Genomic DNA, 15,440 nt, shown 5'->3' with positions numbered 1-15,440 from the left:
TGAGATCATGGCTGATTTGATATTCCTCAACTCAATTTTCTTGCTTTGTCCCTATAACCCTTGATTCCTTAGTGATTTCAAGTCTGTTGACCTTAGCCTTGAATACACTGAACATCCAGCCTTAGTGAACCTCAGCAGTAAAGTGTTGCACAATTTTACCACTGGGAGGGAAAGAAAAAAAATCCTTCTCATCTGTTTTAAAAGAACGACTCCTTACTCTTATGTTATACTGTCTGGTCCTGGACTCTCCAACAATGGGTAACTACCTCTCCAATCCACCCTGTCTAGTCACCAGGAATCTTCTGTTTCAGTAAGATCTCTTTTCATTCTTCCAAATGTCAATGAGTATAAACCCAACCTGCTCAACCTATCCTGATAAGAAAATCCCTCCATACTCTGGATCAATCTAGTGAACCTTCTCTGGACTGCCAACAATCCCAATATTTAATTGCTTATATCAGGGGACCAAGATTATGCACAGTATTTCAGCTTTGGCCTTGTTTAGTTGCAGCAAAATCTCCTACCCCCTAGTTTTATTCTTCACTCCCTTTGAAATAAAGGCCAATATTCCATTTGCCATCCTTTATTACCCACTGAACTTTTTGTGATTCATGGACTAGGTCTCGAATCTCTCTGTGCTACAGTTTTCTGCAGTCTTTACCCATTTAAATGGCAGGTAGGCAATGGTCTAGTGGTATTATCGCCAGACTATTAATCCAGAAAACCCAGCTAATGTTCTGGGGACCCAGATTCGAATCCCACCACAGCAGATGGTAAAATTTGAATTCAATAATTTAAAAATTAAGAATCTACTGATCACCATGACCTCATTGCCGATTGTTGGAAAGACCCATCTGGTTCACTAATGTCCTTCAGGGAAGGAAATCTGCTACCCTCACCTGGTCTGGCCTACACGTAACTCCAGACCCACAGCAATGTGGTTCACTCTCAATTACCTTCTGAAATGACCTAGCAAGCCACTCAGTTGTACTAATTGCTGCAAAGTCTCAAAGAACTGAAACTGGACGGATCACCTGGCAACAACCTAGGCACTGGAAAAGACAACGGCAGAAACCGCCCTGTCGACCCTGCAAGTCTTCCTCACTACATCTGGGCATTAGTGCAAAAAATTGGGAGAGCTGTCTCACAGACTGGTTAAGCAACAGCCTGACCTAATCATACTTACAGAATCATACCTTACAGACAATATCCCAGACACCACCATCACTATCCCTGTCCCGATGACAGGACAGCAGAGGTGGTGGCACAGTGGTTTACAGTCAGGAAGGTGTTGCTGTAGGAGTCCTCAACATTGACTGTGGACCCAATGAAGTTTCATGGCTTCAGGTTAAACATGGGCAAGAAAACCTCCTGCTGATTACCACATACCAACCTCCCTCAGCTGATGAATCAGTACTCCTCAATGTTGAACAACACTTAGAGGAAACACTGAGGATGGCAAGGGTACAAAATGTACTCTGGGTGGGAGATTTCAGTGTCTACCATCAAGAGTGGCTCGGCAGCAGTACTACTGATCGAGTTGGTCGGGTCTGAAAGGACATAGCTGCTAGAATGCGTCTGCAGCAGGTGGTGAGGGAACCAACAAGAGGGAAAAACATACTTGACTTCATCCTTACGAATCTACCAACTGTGGTTGCACCTGTCCATGACAGTATCGGAAAGAGTGACCATCGCACAGTCCTTGTGGAGATGAAGTCCCGCCTTCACATTGAGAATAACTTCCATCGTGTTGTGTGGCACTATCACCATGCTAAATGGGACAGACTTTGCATAGGTCTAGCAACTCAAGACTGGGCATCCATGAGGCGCTGTGGGCCATCAACAGCAGCAGAATTATACTTCAGCACAATTTGTAACCTCATATCCCGGCATATCCCCCACTCAACCATTACCATTAAGCCAGGGGATCAACCCTGGTTCAATGAAGAGTGCAGGAGGGCATGCCAGGAGCAGCACCAGGCCTGAGGATGAGGTATCAACCTGGTGAAGCCACCAAACAGGACTACTTGCACGCCAAACAGCGAAAGCAGCAAGTGATAAACAGCAAGTGGTAGACAGAGCTAAGTGATCCCACAACCAATGGATCAGATCTAAGCTCTGCAGTCCTGCCACATCCAGTTGTGAATGGTGGTGGACAATTAAACAACTCAGCAGAGGAGGAGGCTCCACAAATATCCCCATCCTCAATGATGGAAGAGCCCAGCCCGTCAGTGCAAAAGATAAGGCTGAAGCATTCACAGCAATCTTCAGCCAGAAGTGCCACATGGATGATCCATCTCTGCCTCATCCAGTGGTCCCTGGCATTACAGATACCAGTCCTCAGCCAATTCGATTCACTCCACGTGATATCAAGAAATGGTTGGACACACAGGATACTGCTAAGGCTACCAGCTGTGACAACAATCCAGCAATAATACTGAAGACTTGTGCTCCAAAACTTTCCGCTCCCCTAGCCAGGCTGTTCCAGTACAGTTTACAACACTGGTATCTACCTGGCAATGTGGGATATTGCCCAGGTATGTTCTGTACATAAAAAGCAGGACCAATCCAACCCAGCCAGTTACCTCCCCATCGGTCTACTCTGGATCATCAAGTGATGAAAGGTGTCATCAACAGTGCTATCAAGCAGCACCTGCTCAGCAATAACTTGCTCAATGATGCCCAGTTTGGGTTCCACCTGGGGCCACTCAGCTCCTGACCTCATTACAGCCTTGGTTCAAACATGGACAAAAGAGCTGAATTCCAGAGGTGAGGTGAGAGTGACAGCCCTTGATATCAAGGCTGCATTTCACTGAGTGTGGCATCAAGGAGCCCTAGAAAAACTGGAATCAATGGGTACCAGGGGGCAAACTCTCCCGTGGTTGGAGTCGTACCTGACACAATGGAAGATGGTCGTGGTTGTGGGAGGTCAATCATCTCAGCTCCAGGACATCTCTGCAGGAGTTCCTCAGGGTAGTGTCCTTGGCCCAGCCATCTTCAGCTGCTTCATCAATGACCTTCCTTCCATCTAAAGATCAGAAGTGGGGATGTTCGCCGATGATTGCACAATGTTTAGCACCATTCCTGACTCCTCAGATAGTGAAGCAGTCCATGTTCAGATGCAACAAGATCTGGACAATATCCAGGCTTGGCCTGACAAGTGACAAGTGACATTCGCGCCACACAAATGCCAGGCTATGACCATCACCAATAAGAGACCATCTAACCACCACCCTTTGACATTCAATGATATTACCATCACTAAATCCTCCACTATCAACATCCTGGGGGTTATCTTTGACCAGAAACTCAACTGGACTTACCACATAAACACAGGGCTACAGGAGCAGGTCAGAGGCTAGGAATACTGCGGCAAGTAACTCGCCTCCTGACTCCTCAAAGACTATCCACCATCTACAAGGCACAAGTCAGGAGCGTGATGGAATACTCCCCACTTGCCTGGATGAGTGCAGACCCAATAACATTCAAGAAGCTGGACACTATCCAGGACAAAGCAGCCTGCTTGATTGGCACCACATCCACAAGCATCCACTCCCTCCACCACCGACGCTCAGTAGCAGCAGTGTGTACTACCTACAAGATGCACTGCAGAAATTCACCAAAAATCCTCAGACAGCACCTTCCAAACCCACGATCACTTCCATCTAGAAGGACAAGGGCAGCAGACATATGGGAACACCACCACTTCCAAGCTACTCACCATCCTGACTTGGAAATATATCGCCATTCCTTCACTGTTGTTGGGTCAAAATCCTGGAATTCCCTCCCTAATAGCATTGTAGGTCAACCTACAACAGGAGGGCTGCAGCGGTTCAAGAAGGCAGCTCACCGCCACCTTCTCATGGGCAACTAGGGCTGGGCGAGAAAGACTGGTTAGCCAGCGATGCCCACATTCCACAAATTAATACAAAATAAATCAATATTAAATGTTTGTATTTGTCCTGCCAAAGTGCATAACTTTACATTTTCTCATGTTATATTCCATCTGCCAAGTTTCTGCTCACTCATTTGACTTGTCTATATTCCTTCTCATCTATTTTTGTGTCATCCGCAAACTTGGTGATACTACGTTCACTTCCTTTACCCAAATGATCAATATTTACAGTAAATAAATGTGGCCCCAGCAGTAATCCCTATGGCACTGCCAGTTACAAGTTGACATCTTGAAAATGATACCTTTATCCTCCAACCACGTTAGTATACTACCTCAACATGATGGGCTGTTATCTTAAGTAGCCTAATGTGCGATACTTTCCTGAAAGCCTTTTGGAAATCTTGAAATCCTGAGTCCGATTGTTGCACATAACAAGTCTGGACTGGTTTGTATCAATGCAAAAAAATCTTACATGTCTTGCAGCTTAATTCAGTGAGTTAATGAAGTACTTTTTAATGATAATACTTTTAATGATAGTACTTTTTCTGTTGACTACGATATGAAAGGAGAACAGAATTGCTTAACTTGTATTGAATGGTAACTACTACAAACCTTTTTAATGCTCAACTTGTTAATAATGAACATGTTTGGATCAACTGGTGAGCTCCCTGTTTTCTGCTCACTTACCATTACTGTGAAGTTTGGGAAACCATAGCTCTCAATTTACTTTAATACAGATCCATGCCATTGTTTGCCTCCCTGCAGTTATTCAGATTTGTTGTAATTGTTATAAGTTGTCTAAGATAATCCATTCCTTGCAATTCATGCCACTAATTTTGTAACTTCCAGAGCGCTAATTTAGCATCACAGTACATAATCACATCATGTGTCACAAAATCACAGAATTGTTATGGCGCAGAAGGAGGCCATTCAGCCTATCATATCTGCACTGGCCCTTTAAACGAGGATCATTACCAAGTGCCAACCTCTTGCTGTCTCCCAAAGCCCTTGCACACTGTTTGTTTCCAAATGACCATCCGTTACCCTCTTGAGTGCATCATATGAACATGCCCCCACCAAATTTCCAGGCAGTGCTTTCCATATACTTGCTGGATGAAAAAATGTTCTTTTCTCACATCACCTTTGTGCCTTTTGCACGTAATTTAAAATTTATGCCTTCTCATTCTTGTTTCTTTTACGAGCAGGAACATCTCCCTGTCTACTCAATCCAGCCCACTCACAATTAGATCGTGGGTTAACTACCACAATCATTTTTTACTACTTAAGCTGAACAATGCTTTTACTTCTCTTTGATCCAAATCTGAAATGATACTTCAGAGTGAATACCTTCCTTGGTTTATTCAATTAATGTAAATAAATTATTTAATGCCAAAGGCAAATGAAATAGTGTCCACATTATTAAGAAATGAAATTATGAAGAAGATTTATAACATTTATTATTATTTGGGCTCTAATGTCAAGGTAAATGGGGATTTGCTTAATAGTTATGTGAAGGTGATTTTTTTTTAAGTGTCAGAAACCTTTTTCCAAAACAGCATTTCTAATAAATCATGTGATTTAATGTAAGTGTCTAGACAAGCTATTGGGAGAGATAATTGCTGAAGTATTTATTAAGTTGAGCTTTCAAGAAGCAGGTTCAAGTCAGTAGAGGAAAAGTCCACACCAGCCAAAGGGCATCTAAAGTTTCAGCAGTCTGAAGGCCATCACAGGTAAAAGGTCTTACGTTGTTTTCAGCAGTCCAAGTAGAAGAGGGCTGGGAAAAAGCTTTCCTTGGAGCTGAATGAGGATAATTCAATGAGTTAGCCTGTGCCATGTCTGTGTCTTGGGAAGAGGTTACAGTAACAGAATCATATTTAGGGAAGGTGCAGAAATTCACCAAAATGAGCTACAGAATACCTCATAATTTGAATAAGAAAGTTAACAGTGAAGATAAGAATGATACTTCACTGGAATGGCGGTGTGTGTAAAGGGTATTGTTGGGAAAATGGATTGAATCCTTTTTGTTTATGGTAACATCTTTCCAAATTGTTATACATATATGTAACTGTTTTCCTATTTTGTGTTTTATAAACATTGTTCTTTCGTCAATATTACATTGGCAGCCTCTTGTGAAGATGTTTAGTGACTGACCACCAGGGTAACCATATTACAAAATAAAATGAAAATAAAGAAATGTGGATGCTGGAAATCTGAAACAAAAGCAGAAATTGCTGGTGAAACTCGGCAGGTCTGGCAGCATCTGTAGGGGAAAAAGCAGAATTAACGTTTAGAGCCCACTGACGTTTTCATCAGAAAAGCTCAGGTTCTGATGAAGAGTAACTAGGTTAGAAATATTAGCTCAGCTTCTCATCACAGACAGTGCCAGACCTGCTGAGTTTAGCTAGCACTTTCTGTTTTCGTTAGAAAATAAAACTTGTGGCTTATCACGCAAGGTTTCTCTCTAAAATCTGACTTGACATCTTTGACATCAGCTGGGGCCATAACAAAGACAGCATTAGAAGCGTGAAGATAACTGTCAAATTTGTTGAATGTTGTTACTCAATGTGATATTGACATTCATGAAATAGATGAGCAATAGTTTGTCCCAATTATAATGGCAGTATATTTCAACACAACTTAGTCCTTTTGCAAACCTCAAGATGGGTTGAAAACAAATTTTTTTCTCAAGCTTTTAAAAAAAACTTCTACAGGTTTAAGTGGGATTACAGTTTTTATTTGACTCTTAAAACATTATCAATGTTCACGTTACCCTACTGAGTGAGACTAAATTCTCACAAAATGAAGTTCAGTTTTGCTCAAAAAGATGGGTGCATATACATTTGTTTTAATTCAGTATCATTTGCCTCCAAACTTGCATTTTTCATAGTTCCTCAAAATCTAATTTACACTTATCACAGGATTTACAATGTCTTATGAAATTATGAGTTGCCTTCTTTATCACCTTCTGTAATGATAACTCATTCACATTTTCTCTCACATTACAGTCTTCAGATCTCTATTCTTAACCTAGCTGTGCTGACCCCTCCGCTTTGACTTTTATGCATTTGCTTTTAAACCCCATTATGATCCCACTCCGTTCAATCTCCATGATTCTCTCTAGTCATGCATCCCTGCGTAGACTCCACGCTCTGTAGAACATGTTGCTTCTTGTCCTTAATGTTTTCAGCATTATCATTTGCAGCTACTATTTCAGTAATTTATGTAGTTCCTTTTTAGTTAGCTCCCTAAGTGCCTCCACTTTGCCATATACTGTCCTACTATTACAAGTCTAATTACAACCCCTTCTCTATAATGCTTTCTTGTGCTCCTGTTTCTCATTAATTTCTGTTTTGCTTGCATCCTTGAAGCTCTATCTTTAAGGATGTGAAGATTGCTGTAGAAAAATACATGTTATACAGTTGATATGAAATCAAAATTTTTTTCTTTGCAAATTCAATTTAGTTTACCTAAAAAGGGCATGCCAAGCACAGTGCTTAAGACTTAATTAAATTCAACTCTGGAGGAAAGAGACACAGTTTATCTCATTTTATACCCCTGAAAATGGCAGATATTTCCTCTCTATAGTGAGGTATTCCTGTTTCTATGACTGGCATGTGAAATAAGATGCAATGTACACAGGGTGGAAACCCAGCATGTAAGAGCCTGTGCTATATTTCTGTCCCCACGTCTCACAAGTAATGTCACCTTTACATGTTAAAAGACCTATCAATAAAACTTACCTAAAACAAACACCATGCTGTGGTCTTGATATCAGGTCAAATTTTTTTTCAAATATTTTCAGTCTGCTCTTCTAATTTTCTGGCTATGTGTCAAGCCTGGCAACGTTCCTATATCTTTGTGGAAAAAAAGAACAAAAACATTTTTCAAGTGTTTCTCTCCCATCATCGGTTTCGCTACATTCAGAGAAAATAAAAAAAAACTTCAATTAGGCTTTGCATTTCAATATTATTATTTTTGTCTTTGTTTATCATAAATCTAGTATGTAGAGTTATTTATTCATGATATGCCATATGGTGAGGGACCAATTGCTGCTGTCCTCTGCTGTTTTCTGTTGGTGGTCCGCATGGAATCCACCTTCCAACTGAGGCCACTCCATTGTTTCTTGGAAGTGAAAACGTTGAACATTTGGTTTATTTGGCATCATACACAATCAAGAAACACAAGGAGACCCTGTGATTTGGAACAAACTTCAAGACTCCAGTTATATCCATACAAGTATGTATTGGATAATGCATGAGCAGACAGTATGTGACATTCTCAAGACCTGAGGCAAATGCATTTGTCCCCCTAATTTCCACTAATTTGAATTGAAATTTTGAACAATCCAGAAACAGTGAACATGCTGACTGGAATTTGATATGTGTATAGATTCTGGATTAGTTGTGGCGATCTGACAGAAACTAATGGCTACAAAGCATTTTACAGCAAATTCTCAGTCATATTTGTTCAGGTTAATTTGGTTTTTGCCGTATATCCTGAGGGTCCAAGCTTCCTTGTTATTCTTACGAATGAATACTGCTTGTTAGACTTCTTGATTTAATAGCTGCATCAACAGTTTGTTTTTCCATAACTGGATTACTTAGGGAATATGGGAGCATTGAGCACTGGATGCTTTCAGGCTTTCTATTCTTTAACTTCAGAACGTACTTAATTGGCTGCAAAGTGCTTTGCAATATCTGTTGATTGTAGAACGTGCTGTATAAATTGAAGTCTTTCTTGTATTCATTGCATTCCTAATTTTCCATGCTTGATGGCCTCTGCTGCTTTTCCTCTGCAAAGCTCTTTGGAATGTTTTGTTGTTTGAAAAAAATGAACAAATGTCATGAGAAATGAAAACATTAACTACTCTATTTTCAGCACCTTTATGTGGCCAAATAAAAATTCACAGCACAGAAAGAGTCACATTGAATTTGTGTTGATTCTTAACTGGGCCAACCAAAACCCAATCCCTCTATTGTCACTCCATAGCTCTGTATTTTCCTCTATTTTAAAGTTTATCTGCTTTTCTGTTCAATATTGCAATTGTCTGAATTATTTCCTATGACAATGATTTCCATGCTCCAAAACCTCTCCGCAAACCTAAATTTCTTCAAAATCTCTGATGACTTGTTAGGGATCATTTTAAGTTAATGAAACCTTGTCAAAATCAGTCTTTCCCTTCACACCCTGTATCGAAGCCTTCCTTGGTTTTCAAATGCTTCTGTCTTCTCTGCTGCACAGAATGCTTGACTAAAACATGTTGCAGCAGAGAAGGAGTGCACTCTACAGATTTTAATTTTGGCCATCTGAAACAGCCACCCACTTAGTCATATTGCCTTGTACTCTCCCAATACTCATTACATGCTGTTTCCAGCAGTTTTTGGAGTAATTGTGGGTTTATGAAGTAGCATTTTCTGTTAGCGTGTAGGAAACTCAAAGCGATGTGAAACTAAATATTTGTATAATTTATCTTTTGCTTTTATGTTGTATCCAAGACTATCTGAGCTCCATGTACCTTGTATGCTATTTTGAAATATTGGTTTGCAGGATGAAGTGATGATTTGAATTCGTGGCTGTACTACTCCATTTATCCTGGGAAGTGCTGATAGTGTATGTACAACAGTCTTGTCAGGGCTAGGATGTATTTTTAGTGCCCTCTTGTGTTTCTATTGTTGTAGGACCCTGCATGTAAAGTTGTTACTAAAGCATTTTAAGTTTTATTCCCATGAATATATACTGTTTTATATTGTGCTGTGCTATTTTTGCACATCTGGGACTGTCTTCTGAGATACCAGCTGTTAATTACTGCAGAAAATCATTTGTACCTCTCTCATTTTCATGCTTCAGCAGTGTTATATCTTCACTAACACAACAACCTAGTGTTATAGAAAGACTGGGTATTTGTGTCATGGATGTAAATTAGAGTAGCACTAATAGCTTTAATTACTTAAGCAAAATTGCAAGGTTCCTGTAAAATATGTAACAAAAGCTGAGTAGACTAAAATGCAAAATTGATGTTGGCTGAACTGCCATATAAGTAATTTCTTCTTTATACTTTTCTGTTTTGTTTATTGGAGAATATGTGCTGGCTCCTGACTGTTCTGACTGCCTAAGCCCTCTGGCGCTTCATGCTTGTGCTGCTTCAAATGTAAAATATAGAGTTTGCAAACCAGTATTTGTGAATATTTGTTCTCAATTTGAGGATCATCTTGGATCATCTGCATTTACTATCGAACCTTAGTTGCCTGAGAAGATGGTGATGGGCTTTCTGTTGGAACCACCGCTGTCCAAATTAATATGAGACACCTAAAATGGTGCAAAACAGGGAATTCCAAGATATTGACCAGATGGGAACTTGCAAGATAGTAATCAAGTAACTATTGAAAGAACAGCAATAAGAACATAAAGCTTTAGGAGTAGGTAATAAACCATGGCTCACCAAGCCTGCCCACTATTCAATAAGGCCACTGCTGATCTGCCCCAGGTCTCAAGTACTCTTTCATTCCAGCTCAGCACAGCTATCAACCTGTTTATAATTTAAGTATCTATCCACCTCGTCTTTAAATACTATCTGTAATCTAGCCACCACAACCCCCTGAATAAAGAATTCCAGACTTTCATTACCCTCTGGGAGACTAAATTTCTTTGCATCTGTTATAAATGAGTGTTCCCTCATTCTGTAACTATGTTCCCTAGTTTGAGATTTCCCACACCAGCGGAAACATCTTCTCAACATCTACCCTGTCAACCCCACCTTAGCATCTTTGTATATTTCAATAAGATCATCTTTCACTCTTCTCGACTCTAATGAATGAAGACCTAATAAATGTTTAAGTCTGAAAAGTGTGTAATGAAAGCAAAAAATACAGAAAATTCTAAACTGCTCTGATAGCATTCATTGAGAGACAAACTGAGGTAATGTATCAGGTCCCTGACATTTTCTCTGAATTTTTTCTTTGCTTCTTTGTCCACAGCTTCTGTTAAAGCTATTAAAGCAGTATTTTCTATTTGATTACAGATTTCCAGCATCTGCCATTCTTTGCTTTTGCTCTTTGATGGCATGTGACTTGTCTGGGAAGTTGGAGATGTTCGTGTTCTCACAATATTATTGCTTTTATTGTTGGTTTTTGTGTAAATGACTGCACAGACAGTTACATTGTAGAAGCTTTCTGTTCCCATCTGGTTCTTGACGTTTTGCTTCAAAATGCTGACAGTTGCTAAATTATCCCCACAGTATTTGTGCTGCTGTTTATAGGTGATTGGTATGAATACTGGAGTGGAATTCTTAGGTTGTTAAAATCATGGAATGAGGTGAGAGAGCCTGAGAGGCCAAATGCATGCAACCTCTGGCATCTGTGCTTTTGGGAATCTTATCATCTAGGGGGGGGATTATGCCTTTCATTCTGTTATCCCAGAGAATGTGGCAAAATTATTTACCTCAGTGGTAGATTTATGCAGGCACAGGGTTTGATGCTGATATCCCTGTGACAGCTTAGAATGAGCCTCCGACATCAAAGTCCTGCACTAAGTAAATTTGGCAGCTGCAGACAATGCTGTTGCTGAAATGGAGATCACCTGGAGATTACCTTCTGGTAATCAGTGCAAATCTGCCCCTGCCTCTTGAAGTTGCTCATCCCTGACGTACCATACTAGGTTTTCCTTTGCCAGAGCATACATGTTCTTGGAAGTAAACTTTGAATCGGGGTAATCTTACCAGCTACCACTTCTTGCCAACACAATAGTAAAGCTCCAACCAAAATGCCCAATTTGTAGATTAGAAGTGACGTGACTGATAATAGCTGCTAAAGCTAATTGAAAATATCAGTCAAAACATTTGATCTAAAACTGTAATAATAATCTTTGATCCATATATATTTGCCCAATATGGCAAATCTCCAAGTACCATTACATTTCTAAAGATATAATGTTATAGACTACCTACTAAGAAGTGAATTGGACTTCCATGAGGCCTGGTTTAAATAGGTGAAATGGATGCACAACATATTCCAGCAAGAATTGTAGAAGTTTGCACTTACATTTACTTATTCACCTACTCTCATCTGCCATTTGCAGAAATGTATGGCTGGTGCTCTTTGGATGGAGATTCAGAATTTGGGATCTCCATTTGAAATCCAGAATAGCACTCCAGCATTGCTAAATATTTGACAATGGTGATTAGATAATATATCTTCATGTACCAGCGAAGGGTCAGTGCCTTAAGGTGAAAAGAGGAAGGGAGAAAATTGTCACAAACACTGTATAACATTATGTGTGAAGGATGGCGTTCCAAGTGATAAAACATTACTGAAGATGCACAGGGTGAGGAGATTTACTGTTGTTTTCTTCCTGCATTAATATAATGTTCCATTTAATTATTCGCAGTGTTTATCAACTAGTTGCAGTAAAAGGCCTCTTGGGAATAAATATGTTGTCCCTGATCTGTTTGTAAATTTCACTATATTTTTAAATAGACTCTCCAAACTTTACACAAACTAAACTGTTGGATAAATGAAAAATAAAACAATGTTTTATCAATTGTTTGCACTTTTTAAAGGCTTACAATATAAATTGTGTACTTGAAGTAAAGTACAAAACTTCATAATTCAGAGTTGAAAACTATCTTAATTAAATTCAAATTAGCTGGTATAAATATTCAGACTCATTCCAATTGAAATTTGTGTATGCACTGTTGTAGTGGCCTGAGTCCACTATTGTTAAATGAGTATTGTATGATGTTTGGATCTGTGTTGCAATAATCTATTCTAAGTTTTTAGTTTAATCTCATTTTGTAGTATGCTTTAATATTGTATTGTCAGGTCAAAATATATATACGCATTTTAGTGACTGCTTTATCTTTTTTCTAGTGGAACAGGTACCTGAATTTTATGGGTTAGAATTCTGCAAATTTATCAGTTATTGTTGAAACTTGCGTCTCCATCCTTCTCCTTTTTGGTTAAAAGGAACGCTCCAACTTTGTATTAGAATTGTTTACCTGGTAGTTGTTGCACAATTTGAAGTTACATATGGATCACTGCAGAATTTAACTGTTACAGTACTATACTTGTTTCTGTTTTAGTTTTTCTTTTACTTATTTATGGTTATATTTCAACTTTCAACTACTCTTTGATTCAATGGATTTTTATTTGGGCAAAGTCTTTAAATTTCTTGAATAAGTGTATATTGATTGGACAATGTCAGTTTTGCGCAGTGGACTTGCATGTCATACAAACTGTTTAAATGCAAAACCATTTCACATTTTCACTGCAGTTTAGGAGGTTGAGAGGTGACCTAATAGAAGTTTATCAAATTATGAGGGGTATCGATAGGATTAATGAGAGGTGTCGTTTCCCTAGGATGGAGGAATTCAAGACCCAGGGCCATATTTTCAAGGTGAGAGGAGAGAGATTTATAAAAGACATGAGGAGCAACTTTTTTTTGATTGTGGTTCGTGTGTGGAATGAAATTCCTGAGGAAGTGGTGGATGTGGGCACAGTTACAACGTTTAAAAGACATTTAGATAAGTACATGAATAGGAAAGGTTTGGAGGGATATGGGCCAGGAGCAGGCCGGTGGATAATTTAGTTTGGGATTATGTTCAGCCAGGACTGGTTGGAGCAAAGGGTCTGTTTCCATGCTGTATGACTCTATGAGGCACTTAGAACCTAAACCAAATCTTGGATAGCAAAGAGCAGATTGCTAGCTCACTACCCAATGTGCCATTACATGGTTATTTTGAATAGATTTAAGAAATTGGAAAATGTTAATTGGCTCATTGTAAGATGGAGTATTGCATTGTGCTTTTGCAGTATTAGTTAATGGTGCTGTGAGATTGCAGTGCAGGATGACCATTAATGGGAAATCTTGTAGATCTTAGTCTGGTGTGGTCCTTTCACTTCTAATGAGCTCATCTTTATTTAATCAACAGTGATGCGCTTCAGAAGCACTGTCGACATTTGATTGGATTAGATAAAAATGTGGTTATCATGGTGCCATTTGAATGTAATTGAGACTGTAAATAATTTATAGCAAAATCAAATGCAGAAATTAAGTTTCGTAAACAGCAGTTAAACTCAAGAATTGTCATTAACCTCATAGTCAGGAACAAGGGAAGCACTACACAACATGTAGTATGTTGGAATGCGATAAGTACCTGATTGAAGTGTACAATTTAAATGTACCACTCCTGCCAATTTCCAATGCAGAATAATCTTAAGTGAAGCATAATTCAGGTAGAACCATTTGTTTTTCTCGAATCATTATGAGCCCGTTAGGTTCCAGAGTGCTTTTCTCACTGAACTGTTTTATTGTAGAAGATTTTCTTCCAAGGAGTAAATCAACCTCTGGAATATTTCAATGTTCTATATCTATTCTTTTTTAAAGGTTTGTCAGTTGCACTACAGCTGCTACATGGAGATATTGATCAGATCTGGAGAGAGTACCCGGTATTGTTCACAAGAGGTGTGGCTATCACCAGAAAGTTGGGCTTTTCAGATATTATAATGCCAGGTAGGTTGAACAGCACTGAAGTTGTTATAGATCAATTCTGGGAATTGTTGCACTTCATTTTCTGACTCCACAAATTGGCTTTTGTCAATCACAAGGTCTTCGAGATAATTTATCTGCATTTTAAAACAATATGCTTTGTTCTGGAGTATTTTATGCTACACAAACTATGACAAAGATAATACAAAATTGTTTACTTGAAGTATTACCTTTTTAGTGTTCATACTTGGTTTAAAATTTTTAATTATTTGTACCATGTATACAGTAAGGCATTGAAAAGCTAGCATTTTAATACTATTCAGTGATAGTTGCAAGTTTATGCCTTTTGATCCTTCAGCACATCCTCAGCATTGACACTTCAGTACATTACAGAGGGAAGCTGTAAATGTAAATTCCCCATTTTTCAGATCTGCCCTTTCAGGCGGATATTAAAGATTACATAGTGCTCTTTACAGAACAGCAGGTATCCTGGCAAATATTTATCCTTCAACCAATGTCCGCTTTAAAACAAAAAAAAAATTATTTCACCAATGTTTTGGGAACATTGCTGTGTACACAATGGATGGTGTGATGGTGTGTTTCCCATATTACAGCAGTAACCATACTTCTAAATTAATTCATAGGCTGTAAAGCATTTGGGAGAAATCCAGGATTGAAAGGGTGCTGTATAAATAGACTGTGTCTTTTCTTCATATGTTTTCTCGTGAAGAATATATTGCTTTCAGGATGTTATGATTTTCTTTTGTAGTGCCTGTTTGTAAAATATGGGCATCGGTGGCAAGGTCAGCATTTATGGCTCATCCCTAATTGCCTGTGAAAATGTGGTAATTTGCTACCTCCTTGAATTCCTGCAGTCCTTGTGGTATATGAACACCCACAGTATGGCTGGGAAGGACGTTCAAGGCTGTGAAACCAGTCACAGTGATATATTGTTTCAGAGATAGTAGGAATGCAGATGCTGGAGAATCTGAGATAACAAGGTGTAGAGCTGGATGAACACAGCAGGCCAAGCAGCATCAGAGGAGCAGGAAGGCTGACGTTT

The 15,440-nt window shown here is 39.2% G+C and overlaps 1 protein-coding gene across 5 annotated transcripts in view; it reads left to right on the top strand.

Moving 5' to 3' along the window:
* The window catches only part of LOC109917580 (dedicator of cytokinesis protein 4), a 410,977-nt gene that overhangs the window by 205,094 nt on the left and 190,443 nt on the right, over nucleotides 1–15,440 (top strand). For 4 of the 5 annotated variants that reach the window (XM_048607672.1, XM_048607673.1, XM_048607670.1 and 1 more), the window contains exon 13: nucleotides 14,276–14,401. The exons of the other annotated variant lie outside the window; for it this stretch is intronic. In XM_048607672.1, the coding sequence (XP_048463629.1) occupies nucleotides 14,276–14,401 (126 nt within the window). The remainder of the gene's footprint in view (nucleotides 1–14,275; nucleotides 14,402–15,440) is intronic. 5 annotated transcript variants of the gene reach the window in all.

Source organism: Rhincodon typus, chromosome 18 (assembly GCF_021869965.1).
Source record: "Rhincodon typus isolate 14 chromosome 18, sRhiTyp1.1, whole genome shotgun sequence".
NCBI classification, from domain to species: domain Eukaryota; kingdom Metazoa; phylum Chordata; class Chondrichthyes; order Orectolobiformes; family Rhincodontidae; genus Rhincodon; species Rhincodon typus.
The sequence above is the reverse complement of the archived record's forward strand: the minus strand, read 5'-3'. Positions and strand labels throughout refer to the sequence as shown.